Source organism: Pseudochaenichthys georgianus, chromosome 8 (genome assembly GCF_902827115.2).
Source record: "Pseudochaenichthys georgianus chromosome 8, fPseGeo1.2, whole genome shotgun sequence".
Lineage (NCBI taxonomy): Eukaryota > Metazoa > Chordata > Actinopteri > Perciformes > Channichthyidae > Pseudochaenichthys > Pseudochaenichthys georgianus.
Window position 1 is genome coordinate 6,016,255 of NC_047510.2, and position 14,089 is coordinate 6,030,343.

The 14,089-nt window shown below is 39.9% G+C and overlaps 1 protein-coding gene across 1 annotated transcript in view; it reads right to left on the bottom strand.

Annotated features, from left to right (window-relative positions):
- Positions 1–3,374: 3,374 nt before the first annotated feature.
- The window catches only part of casc3 (casc3 exon junction complex subunit), a 29,564-nt gene continuing 18,849 nt past the window's right edge, over positions 3,375–14,089 (bottom strand). Inside the window, exons 8-12 of the mRNA XM_034089021.2 lie at positions 9,231–9,401; positions 8,351–8,449; positions 8,098–8,270; positions 6,453–6,661; positions 3,375–5,121 (exon numbers count right to left, since the gene is read on the bottom strand). Of these exons, the coding sequence (XP_033944912.2) occupies positions 6,518–6,661; positions 8,098–8,270; positions 8,351–8,449; positions 9,231–9,401 (587 nt within the window). The 3' untranslated portion in view covers positions 3,375–5,121; positions 6,453–6,517. The remainder of the gene's footprint in view (positions 5,122–6,452; positions 6,662–8,097; positions 8,271–8,350; positions 8,450–9,230; positions 9,402–14,089) is intronic.

Consider the following 14,089-nt stretch of genomic DNA (forward strand, 5'->3'; position numbering starts at 1 on the left):
ATGTAGAAGAGACATGAAGAAGAGGGGACACATGTTGATGTAGAAGAGACATGAAGAAGAGGGGACACATGTTGATGTAGAAGAGACATGAAGAAGAGGGGACACATGTTGATGTAGAAGAGACATGAAGAAGAGGGGACACATGTTGATGTAGAAGAGACATGAAGAAGAGGGGACACATGTTGATGTAGAAGAGACATGAAGAAGAGGGGACACATGTTGATGTAGAAGAGACATGAAGAAGAGGGGACACATGTTGATGTAGAAGAGACATGAAGAAGAGGGGACACATGTTGAAGTAGAAGAGACATGAAGAAGAGGGGACACATGTTGATGTAGAAGAGACATGGAGAAGAGGGGACACATGTTGATACATGAAGAAGAGGGGACACATGTTGATGTAGAAGAGACATGAAGAAGAGGGGACACATGTTGATGTAGAAGAGACATGAAGAAGAGGGGACACATGTTGATGTAGAAGAGACATGAAGAAGAGGGGACACAAGTTGATGTAGAAGAGACATGAAGAAGAGGGGACACATGTTGATGTAGAAGAGACATGAAGAAGAGGGGACACATGTTGATGTAGAAGAGACATGAAGAAGAGGGGAAACATGTTGATGTAGAAGAGACATGAAGAAGAGGGGACACATGTTGATGTAGAAGAGACATGAAGAAGAGGGGACACATGTTGATGTAGAAGAGACATGGAGAAGAGGGGACACATGTTGATGAGACATGAAGAAGAGGGGACACATGTTGATGTAGAAGAGACATGAAGAAGAGGGGACACATGTTGATGTAGAAGAGACATGAAGAAGAGGGGACACATGTTGATGTAGAAGAGACATGAAGAAGAGGGGACACATGTTGATGTAGAAGAGACATGAAGAAGAGGGGACACATGTTGATGTAGAAGAGACATGAAGAAGAGGGGACACATGTTGATGTAGAAGAGACATGAAGAAGAGGGGACACATGTTGATGTAGAAGAGACATGAAGAAGAGGGGACACATGTTGATGTAGAAGAGACATGAAGAAGAGGGGACACATGTTGATGTAGAAGAGACATGAAGAAGAGGGGACACATGTTGATGTAGAAGAGACATGAAGAAGAGGGGACACATGTTGATGTAGAAGAGACATGAAGAAGAGGGGACACATGTTGATGTAGAAGAGACATGAAGAAGAGGGGACACATGTTGATGTAGAAGAGACATGAAGAAGAGGGGACACATGTTGATGTAGAAGAGACATGAAGAAGAGGGGACACATGTTGATGTAGAAGAGACATGAAGAAGAGGGGACACATGTTGATGTAGAAGAGACATGAAGAAGAGGGGACACATGTTGATGTAGAAGAGACATGAAGAAGAGGGGACACATGTTGATGTAGAAGAGACATGAAGAAGAGGGGACACATGTTGATGTAGAAGAGACATGAAGAAGAGGGGACACATGTTGATGTAGAAGAGACATGAAGAAGAGGGGACACATGTTGATGTAGAAGAGACATGAAGAAGAGGGGACACATGTTGATGTAGAAGAGACATGAAGAAGAGGGGACACATGTTGATGTAGAAGAGACATGAAGAAGAGGGGACACATGTTGATGTAGAAGAGACATGAAGAAGAGGGGACACATGTTGATGTAGAAGAGACATGAAGAAGAGGGGACACATGTTGATGTAGAAGAGACATGAAGAAGAGGGGACACATGTTGATGTAGAAGAGACATGAAGAAGAGGGGACACATGTTGATGTAGAAGAGACATGGAGAAGAGGGGACACATGTTGATGTAGAAGAGACATGAAGAAGAGGGGACACATGTTGATGTAGAAGAGACATGAAGAAGAGGGGACACATGTTGATGTAGAAGAGACATGAGAAGAGGGGACACATGTTGATGTAGAAGAGACATGAAGAAGAGGGGACACATGTTGATGTAGAAGAGACATGAAGAAGAGGGGACACATGTTGATGTAGAAGAGACATGAAGAAGAGGGGACACATGTTGATGTAGAAGAGACATGAAGAAGAGGGGACACATGTTGATGTAGAAGAGACATGAAGAAGAGGGGACACATGTTGATGTAGAAGAGACATGAAGAAGAGGGGACACATGTTGATGTAGAAGAGACATGGAGAAGAGGGGACACATGTTGATGTAGAAGAGACATGAAGAAGAGGGGACACATGTTGATGTAGAAGAGACATGGAGAAGAGGGGACACATGTTGATGTAGAAGAGACATGGAGAAGAGGGGACACATGTTGATGTAGAAGAGACATGAAGAAGAGGGGACACATGTTGATGTAGAAGAGACATGGAGAAGAGGGGACACATGTTGATGTAGAAGAGACATGAAGAAGAGGGGACACATGTTGATGTAGAAGAGACATGGAGAAGAGGGGACACATGTTGATGTAGAAGAGACATGAAGAAGAGGGGACACATGTTGATGTAGAAGAGACATGAAGAAGAGGGGACACATGTTGATGTAGAAGAGACATGAAGAAGAGGGGACACATGTTGATGTAGAAGAGACATGGAGAAGAGGGGACACATGTTGATGTAGAAGAGACATGGAGAAGAGGGGACACATGGGAAGAAGAGGGGACACATGTTGATGTAGAAGAGACATGAAGAAGAGGGGACACATGTTGATGTAGAAGAGACATGAAGAAGAGGGGACACATGTTGATGTAGAAGAGACATGAAGAAGAGGGGACACATGTTGAAGTAGAAGAGACATGAAGAAGAGGGGACACATGTTGATGTAGAAGAGACATGAAGAAGAGGGGACACATGTTGATGTAGAAGAGACATGGAGAAGATGGGACACATGTTGATGTAGAAGAGACGATTTCTCTTTTCTGAACTTTGTGTAACTTTCAATCAATTCTCATAAGCATTTTTCTTAAAAACACATTTTTAAGGATTTGTAGGTGTTCTGTCAAACAGCAGAATACTGGTGGAAATATTGTTCAACATTAACCTTAATTCCTTAAATATTTTTAAATTTATTTATGAAAAAATTGCAAAGATTTGGTAAAATGTCTAGCTTGTAGTACGACACTGAGCCAAAGTTGTTTAGGTAAACATTCTATTTTGATAATCTATCAATTCTCTGTCAGTTTTCAAGCAGTAAAACTGCTTAACTTAATTAAGGGAAACTGTGAAACATCTCTAGAAACGGTTTGACCTAGTCCTTGCCGAAATGTGCTTCTTTATTAACCTGTTGTAAAAGATTTTCTTTGAAATAATTTTTAACATGCATTTATTTTAAACAATCTGCTTTTAAATTTGACATCAATCCACAAACACTTAATTCTTTACCTTAAATGTAAAATAAAGAGCTGGAAGATGAGAAACGGTGAGGAATACCCTTTAATTCTGGTTATACTTCCATCTCCGAAAGTGTATTTCTGTTGCAGGACAAACAAACGATGAATACTTTCTGTTAGAGAAAGTGTTTCCTCAGTGTACTTCCTCATGACATTCCTGCATTTACTAACAATAAAAAAGAAACCATATTAAAATTAAACAAGGATAAGTAATCATACAAATCATAGTTGAAGCCACACAGCTCCTTTGTCGTCTCTAAATTAAATCCACCGTTAACATTCGAGGTCCCTGCCGATTGCTCTGAATCAGATCTAGTAGTTTTATTAGAATATGTTTACTGCTCTATTTTATCTGTTCAAGCCTCTATATACACATTTAGATTGTTTTATATACAGCAACATAACGCTTCTGTCAGACGGACTACACTTTCACTCTGCTCCATGAAAAAGCTGCCGCCTGGAAATACAAAATGTAAATATGTGTTGATAAAGGGGATAATAATGAATAGATGACCAACTTTTAAAGTCTGATCTAAATGGTTTTGACGTAGTGGCTAATGGAAAAATGTTTGGCCAGAATGTTTCTAGAAGCATCACAACCGTGATCCAAGCTTCCAGTCTCCGTGTGACGTTCTTGTTTCACGTACATTTGTGTTTTTTAGCAAAAAGAAAAGTTGGATCGAGCTGTTGTCTTATATTTAAGTGGGAAACAAGCGTGTACATTTCTGGAGACAAAACTAAACAAGTGACCCAAAAGTTTACTAGAATTTTTTTTTCTAATTCACGAGAAAAACAATGTAAATGTTCCCTGGAACGTTACGTCACATTTACCAGAATCTTTAGTAAATGTATCACTTAAACCGTGAGAGACTTTTTCTCTTTGTTTTTTTTACACTGCCCCCTTCGCTATTTGTTAACATACAACCTTATTCTCGAGAACTCTTATTTTGAACTTCTAATCTTTTTGTAATGCAAAGAATAAAGCAGAACACTGGTGCTAATATTGTTTAAAAAAAACTCGCAGGTCATAAAACGGGCAACCCGATCAGAATTCAAAAATAGATCACCAACAAAAATATTTATCACTTTCCTTACAGGTTTCGTACTCAACGCTGATTTAACATGTACTATTACAATAAAATCTGCTTCTTTTGTGTTTTATATCGTGTTAAATTGAATATATGACCTTTAATAACATAACCTCTGACTTTGAGAAAGTCATTTATAGTAATAAATGCAGGGATCTTTTAATACAGTGTGAAGGGACGAAACATCAGGAACCATCAAGTGAGCTGTAACAGGAAGCACCGGGTCGTCTGCGCTCAGACTCAACCCATTCTCCATCCGCACATCAACTCTGCTTACTTTAGAATAACACAAATAAACCGACTAGCTGAAACAGTGTGAATAAACTGATACAAAAAAGAAACCGTTTATATGGCCGCTTCAGTCCGACTCAACAGGACACTTCACCGTAAAACAAACAAATACTTTTCACAACAGTCCGTCCGTCCGTGTCACTGTGCCATGTTAAATGCTTCGGAAGGGTTTTGGAGAATTTTCTTTTAACTTTTCCAGGTTCAGCTTTGTTGTTGCTCAAAGACACGTTGGTGGGAACAAACCTGCTGCCGAGTTACAGAGCCGTCTGCCTCACTGCTACGGGGGCGGGAACAAAGAGGAAAACACGAAGGAAAAATAAAAATCATACAGATAAAAAAAGAAGAAGAATGTTGGTGGGGACCGCAGCTCCTCACTGACCCCCCACCCGGCTCCTACAAAACACAAAAACAAAAATATTTTATTATCTGCGAATAATTCAATTTTTTTTTTACTGAGAAATAAAAAATCGTGAACAGTGGCTGAAAGTTCTCCCACAACACTTTCATCAAATGCAATCAGAAGCAGAGGAAGTCATCGTTTGCTTTACTGCAGTAAAAGTACAAAATGATCCCTTTGAAAATACTCCATTTGAACTGAAAGTTACGTTGGATTGTCCTTTAGGTTTAAATTCACTGGAAAAACGTGAACCTTACAATACATTTGTAAATTGAAGAGAAAACACATTGATATTACCACAGATTCAAGCGGTCATTTCCCACGAAAAACCATATAATTCCAAGAAAACACTTTAATATTCTGAGATGCCAGTGGTACACTTGCGTGAAAAAAAACGTTAATCTCAGATTCAATTTGTCAATTTAACCGAAAAAAACCCAACATTTTTATTCTTCGAGATTAAATGTCACCTAATATGCAAAATCCACTTTTTCATGTATTTTCTACATAAACATGTGTCCCCTCTGTGTAGAGTCCCAAAAAGATTCCCTCACTTTGTGTCCTGATCCAATTATATAAAAACTGATCAGATTTTGGCCTCTTTATGATGTCATAACGATTTATAACAGACAGAGAATCAGCACATTTGGAACAGGGCTGAAACAGAGGGGATTATGGGATGCTACAATGATCTGTTTGGTATTTCGACCCAAACACTTCCGAGACATGTTTTGTATATATCAGAGACCTATAATAAAGTAATGAAAAACAGTATAATAGGGGACCTTTAATCTGTTGAGCCCCACGGACCCGAGGGAAAACACAACATCTGCAAGAAACAGCGTCTGAGGGCTTCTTAACACAGCGTTTCCCTTATATACAAATAGTGCCGCTGCTGAAATATGCGTGCCGCTGCTGAAATATGCGCGCCGCTGCTAGGGGGCGCCAGCCAGGTACCCAAAAAAAATAAAAATATTTTTTTTACTTCTTTTTTTTAAGTTAAAATAATAAGTGGTGGCCCTTTTTCATTTTTGATTGTTTGTTATGTGGATTTGTAGTATTTGTGTTACTGTATGTTCAATAAAGGTGTATATTTGCAAAATCTCGAGACATACCAGAGGGTTAAATAGCCTCATTCAGATTAATTACTGATTCTATTTTGTAGAACAAACAAAAAGCTTGTGTTCACCTCAACACTTATTTCACACATTTAAACAAAAACACACTAAAAAAAAACTTCAAGGCCACGGAACTGGAAGTGCTTAGAGGCCAACTCAAATCATTTTAAAGTAATGGCGTATATAAAAACTAAAAGGAAGTGACTCACCTGTAATGTTCCGATGGGAGTGAGGCTGAGACTGGTTGGCGAGGGGGGGAAGTGAGGGAGTGGTGTCACTCTGAGGCGAAGCGTAACTCCGGAGGGGGGGGCTTGATGGTGACGGGCTGCGAGGTGCGGCGGGGGGGCGAGGGCTTGGGCTGGGCATGCTGCTGCATGGTGTCGTAGTACGTCACGCCGCCGTACACCTGGGCCTGACCCTGAGGGACGCCACACTTTATTATCACCAGCCAACAGAACCAAACATTTACACAACTATATACTGAAATGAGACGTGCCAAAAAAACATCGGCGGAAAATTTATTATTTTTTAAGAATTTGATTATTCAAGTGAAACCTACTTAAAGGTGGGGTAGGTACATTTTAGAAACCGGCTCGAGATCGCTAGAATTTGAAAATACACAACCGGAGAAAATCTGCCACTTCCTTATATGACCAATTAGGGCACATGACCAATTAGGGCACGAGATACGTTTGTGCCCCGATGGAAGGCTGACAGGCAGGTAGGCCATCCAATCCGTTTAGCCGGGCCGGCTAAATGGATTGGTTGTACTTTTTACAGTATTACGGCTTCTACAGATGACATTTTTTTATGGATTTTTTGTCAAAGCACTTCAGAAATTCATTGCTATCGGGATGTTAAGAGCATTCCATGGAATATAACAAAAAGTGTATCTCGAGCCGGTTTCTGAAACTTACCTACCCCACCTTTAAGTACATTTATTTTCTCTAAAAGCATGTGGATAATCAATCAATCAATGTTTATTTATATAGCCCAATATCACAAATGTTACATTTGTCTCAGTGGGCTTCACAGTGCGTACAGAATATCAGTATGACGATACACACCCTCTGTCCTTAGACCCTCTGTCCTTAGACCCTCACATCGTACAAGGGAAAATGCTACTGTTAGACAATAAGTGACAAACCAAGTGATGTCAAATATTTGTGTTATACATACAACAAATACTACTTTTACATGTTATGTTGGGTATATTTTTTATTTTGCAAATGGCTAGTTTGAGAGATATAAAAATCAGCAAGCCAAAGCTGCTTATTTATGTAACAGGAAGCAACAACTTCGACCATACAAGTACAACTGTTGCCATTTCTAGGTTTTTCTAAAAGTCGTTTTTTATAAGAAAGACACATTATTGTTGGTTTGTATCTTATGATCAAATATTTTCACATCAGATGTATAGTATCACGTGTATTATTGGACACGTGCAAATTAATAAACCCATTGAATGAGGTAACATTTGGTATGTTTTTTGATTTATGTGTTAGTTTTATAGTTTAGTATATATAAAAAAAAACGTTTACCCTATTTGTGTAAAAAAATAAATAAAATATTTTCCACAAAAGGTTATTATTTAAACACACAGATACGTCATGAAAAGTTTTTATGATTATGTTCGTTAATATCTGGATATTTATAAACTCTACTGTGTTGTACCTAATATTATTGTAGTCATTTGTATTTTTACTTGGATTATTTTTTCTAATTATCCTTGTATGAACTCTTACCTGCCCTCTCCTGATTTCTACTCTTATTGATGCTCTGACACGTGAATATCTTTGATTAATAAAGCTTTATTTATCTTATAATGATGAGGTTTAAATGATCAGTTCCTACCTGTTGAGTCGGGTACATGGTGGGGTACGGGAAGGTCATGACCCCCGGAGGTGGGTAAAACGGCGGAGGCAGCAGCTGCTGAGGTTGCCCTGGCAGTGGCGGCAGAGAAACTGGTGGGCCTCCATAGAGGGCGGGGTTAGCAATCGGGCCGCCTGATTGGTGAGGATGGAGACCTGAGAAGATGGAGGAGGAGATGAGTGACAGGAAGCTAGAAGTTCTTTATCTTTAAAACTGCAGAGGGCAGCAGACTGACCGGGGTGGGGCATGTGCATCTCAGGCTGGACCAGCATGCTCTGCGGCGGGATGGGGGCGGGGCCATCCCCGTGGGCATATATTGGTCCCTGGTACGACACTGAGAGACAGGCGGAGAGAAGTTATTAACCATAAACCAAACATTTACTCAAGTACTGTACTCCTTTTTCTTCCTATTTCTACTTTCAAACCACAATACACTCAAAAATAATGTTACCACAGTATTGAATATGTTTATATGCACAAGGCTTACATTTTACAAGGGAAATTAAACTAAATATTACACTTTCAAATAATGTAAATACATCTCTGCATACTAATAAACAATTTACAAAAACGATTATAAAGTTTGATATCCAAAAAACTGTTGATATCTACGTTTTTGATCATTTTTTAAGACAAGAAAAACAGGGAAGACTGGCTTTCTTGTTTTGCACATTAACTTCCAGCTGGAGTTAGTGATTGCAGAAATAGTTTATTTTCAAAAAATAAAAGTTAAAAAACTTAAATGTTCCTGTTCGTGTGAGGCTAAGGAAGAGCCAAAATAATGTACACATTTAAACAAGCCAGTTTTCATTCATAATCATATCTATTGGTCCTCTGTGTAGGTACTCATAAATATCGACTCGATCTTTTCCCCGAGTGAACTACACTCACTGGTCAGCAGGACGTTTCGGCTGGATTCAAAGTGTAAAAACATCTTCAAACCAGTGCTGCGACACTCTTATCAATACATCTCTATATAAACAAATGAGTAAACAGACATTTGTTTATGCTTGATCTTTGATGCTCTCTGCTGGTGAGCAGGAGGAAGTGCGTCATTGACTGAATAATTGATGCTTTGAAGGGTTGAGTTATTTTCCACCACGTTAACGTCTTACTGGGTTCATAGTAGTGTCCCTCCCTCACGCCCAGGTGCATGGGCGGCGCCGGCTCCGGCACGGTCCTCTGACGTTGGGACGAGTATCGCTTGGCCCTGTTTGAGCCAACACTGATCTCCTCGATGTTGGAGAACTGAGGCGGGCTGCCCGGGACGTGCATGGAGGGGAGGCCTGTGAACAGGAAACAGTATTCTAGTTCATATATTAAGTATTCATTTTTTATGGGTATCCATTGAAAGGTGTGAAAGCGGGATATTGGTGTGGTGATGAAACAGCGTTGGATCATGGGAGATTTAGTCAGTTTCTCATGGTTAAGATTTCTTCTGTGTCTCCTTTCATCTGATAAAGTGCTAGTTGAGTTTCTTTCTGCACGCCGTTTAGCTGCCGCTAACATTTTCTCATATTGTTTCTCTGATACCTCAATATTCAAGCACCAAAATATATCAGTTTAATGTATAGAGTAAAAAGATCTAAAACATAAAACATGGTTCCTCCAAGCTCCCCAAAGTGTTTGTATACATACTAGGGCTGTACCTGAATATCCAAATATTCGTTCGTTGGAGTACTATTCGGATACTTTCTCCGTCTTTATATGTAGATATTACTTTTTCTCCATTAATCTTCATCACGTTGTTACCATAGCAACAACAACTTCCTGTCAACTGCGCCAACTCTCCTTCAAAATAAAACCATGTCCATACAAAATAGAAAGCCAAGCCAAATGACACTAAAGGCGTATACAACTGCAACAAACACAATGCAATATCCTTTACAATTTCAAAGAAAACAAATTGGGTTACATTAACAAATAACTATAAAACAACAATACTGTAGAATAACAAAAAGAATGCCGTGAATAAACCGAAATAGACGTGTCGAAGCGGTTCGCTGCTGATTACTACGCAAGTCAATTTATGACCGCTTCTGGCAGACACTCAGGGTTCTTTTTCACCAATGACTTTTCCATGACGTCTCAATGACCTTTACCTCATTTTCCATGACCAAAAAAAAATGACCACTGAAAATGGTTTATTTTAACATGGAACAGGAAAATAAGGTCTGCATATGAAACATGTAGTGCCTATCTAAAACAAATCAAATAGTAGGCTTACTAGCTTCTACACGCTGAAGCAACTGTAGTCAGGGATGCAAACTCAACAGGTATGAAAAAGGTGACAAGGATCCGAGCCCCCCGACCCCACGGAATATCGGTTTAGGAATAACAGGATTTTAGCAGTCAGAACAACTAAAGCAGCAGGTAATAATAACAGCAACGCTAAAGAGTCACATCTAATAGAAATATATAAAAGCATTTATTTTAATTGTGTAGCAGTCAGTTTATAATTTTGGCAGCACTGTTGAGCATTTTGAAAATGTATTTTCATGCCTCTGCAAGGCTTAGTCTTTCTATCTGTATAGCCACTGCTGTGAAGTAACTCAGTTCATAAACTCAACAAGTACTATACGTGGGTAACATTTTTAGATACTTGTACTTTATTTAAGTATTTCAATGTTTTGCTACTTTGTACTTCTACTCCACTACATGTATTTAATACCCTTAGTTACTTCACAGATCTGGATGAATGATGTGAAATATAACCAAGTGTTAATTCAGACTTTAGTTCCACCTGGAGTAAATTCACAAGCTACCCTGCAGTCTACAAAGTCATTCAAACTAGCTGCACCTTTACCAGCTTTGAGAACACTTTCATGATCAGTCATTATAAAACATATCATATATATTATTCTGAAATGGACCAATCTGCAAAACGACTACTTTTACTGTCGCTACTTTCACTATATTTTGATGATAATTAGGGCTGTCAAGTTAACGCGTTAATAACGCGTTAACGCAAAAAACAATTAACGCCACTAATTAATTTAACGCGATTAACGCGATTAACGCATGTGTATCTTTTGTCCTCGGCCGCCCCGTAGTTTCAGAGCGCATCGAGTTTATAATACCATCTACAAGCTGATGATGCTGACAGCCCCGCTCCTGCCGCCCGCTTGTGGCAGACCACACTTCCACGCTCACCGGCAGGCACCGACTGGCCATCGGGAGGACCGGGAGGGTGTGTGTGTGTGTGTGTGTGTGTGTGTGTGTGTGTGTGTGTGTGTGGCCCGAGCGAGCGAGAGAGAGACCTTACGTGCATTACCGTACCGCAGTGTGAACGTGGCTATTGTTGTTAGCATCTGGTGCTAGCTAGCTGCGCTAACGGATATAAGGAGCTGTTTAAATGAAAACAGAGGAGCGCCCTATCCACACAACTGCGCCGAGCACTTGACTTGATGCAGGAAGCAGACAGCGGGACATTGTACGAGAAGACAGCATACTCATGATTGCAGCAACATGATTGCAGCGTCCAGGCAGCTCCCGTTCGAGCATATGCCTTGAGTTGCACATAGCTCCAACGATCACACACACACACACACACACACACACACACACACACACCCCCCCCCATTTGTATTGTATGAGAGAGGTTCCAGGTTGAATTGAGGCGAATATTTGTAATGTTCAGAGGTTGTTGTGTTTAATATTCATGAGAATATTTGTCATTGTTCAAATGATAATAAACATTAGCATAAAGCATGTTTGTCCACTCATATGTTGATAAGAGTATTAAAAACTTGAAAAATATTCCTCTAAGGTACATTTAGAACAGATAAAAAATGTGCGATTAATTTGCGATTAATCGCGATTAACTATGGACAATCATGCGATTAATCGCGATTAAATATTTTAATCGACCGACAGCCCTAATGATAATACTTTTCTACTTTCACTTGAGGAACATTTTTGAATGCAAGACTTTTACTGTGATAGAGTATTCCTACACTCTGGTACTTTTACTCAAGTACAATACCTGAGTACTATACTTTTATTAAGTACAAGATCTGAGTACTTCTACTCTAGCACAATATCTATACTTATACCACCTCTGTTTATAGCCTATGAAAAAAACGAAGGCTGAAGCTAACATTAGCAGATAGTGACAATATGCTAGCTAGCTAGCTCAACGATTACTTAAATAATATTACGACAGAAAAACTTTTCAGTTCACATCACGCTAGAGCTGAACGATTAATCGATTTTAAATCGAAATCGCGATTTGCTATGATGCGATTATCAAATTGCAAAGCCTGCGATTTCTTTTTACAACTTTTTTTTTCTTTTTTCTTGTGTTTCAGTCATCCACACCAATCAGTGCTGTGCTCCACATGTACCAGCCATTGTTAACCAATCAGAAGTGGCCCATGATAGAAGGTGATAGACAGATTGATCCAATCACCTCCCAAGTATATTTGTTTTTCCCTAAAAAACAAATATCGCAATTCGAATCGCAATATCTGTCAGAAAAATCGCAATTAGATTTTTTCCCAAAATCGTGCAGCCCTACATCACGCTCTGCCGCTCTGCTCTGAACAGCTGAACGGCCCGTTCTAACAGCTGTTCACCAGCGGTGCAGTCTGTGCCACAGTGACTCCGCACAGTTAACGAACACACCGTAGATAATGTAGCTGACCCTCATCCCGGAGCAGCAGTGTTCAGTCGACAGGCAGGAAGACTCGAGCACACAGCTCACGCTTCATATATTAAAAAATAACACCATGCGCGTCATGATGGCACATAACAGCTTGCGACCGCAGATTATTTCGGCGATTAGATAAAATGTAAATTATATTTGACGCAACTTCAGTTACATTTCCATGACTTTTCCAAAACTTTGGGAAAAATATTGTTTTCCATAACTTTTCCAGGGCCTGGAATTTGCATTTTGAATTTCCATGACTTTTCCAGGTTTTCAATGACCATACGAACCCTGGACACTGCTCAAAGAGGAACGATGCCATACCAGGTGACCAGATGAAACGCACATTTCCCTGAGACTAGAGATGTCCCGATCCGATCACGTGATCGGGGATCGGAGCCGATCACGTGATTTTCAAAAGATCGGAATCGGGAGAAAAAAATCGGGGATCGGGATTTTTTTATTTATTTTTTTAATCCATTTTTAATTTTTTTAATTGAATGTTACAAAACAAAAATGACCATGTTCACGTCTTAAAGTCATCCTGAGGACTTAGTTTTGGTTTAAAATTACACAACATCATGTATGTGTTGCTTTCTTTGGGCTTGTTTTCGTAGACCTGGTTGCTTATTTCTCTCAAATCTGGCAACAGAGTGGGCGCAGTGTCTAATAGTAGCAAACAAGTAAGCTAACAAGAGGCTACGTTCAGCTGGTGACTCGGGAGTCGGGACAGAGAAAATGTCAGGAGTTTGGAAGTATTATAAAATTGAAAGCGAAGGCAGTGAAACAGCGAGATGCAATGTTTGCAAGGCGGAGGTTCCACGTGGTGGAAAGAACAGAGCTACGTTCAACACGACCAATCTAATACGCCACCTGAGAAACAAACACCATCAACAACACGACGAGTACACAACGGCCACTCAGGTAACGGCACTGAAACAACCGACACTTTCAGAGACTTTTAAAAGGAAAGAGAAACTGCCCCAGAACAGTGAAAAGGCCAAACAAATAACAGCCAAGATAGCTGAATTCATCGCGTTGGATGGCCAGCCGTTATCTGTTACCTTTGTTTTCTCTTAATGCATTGCATAAAGATCGGATCGGGAAAAATCGGTATCGGCAGATTGTCAAAATCAAATGATCGGAATCGGATGGGGAGCAAAAAAAGGTGATCGGGACATCCCTACCTGAGACCTTAACCTGTTAGGCCCCAAGCCTGTTTTTCAGGTTTCAGGCTCGAAAACCCAATAGAATCCAAGAGAAACCGTCCCGCACACACTCATGTAAAAAAGGTAGCCTCTCTGCGCATATTAGCTTTCAGCA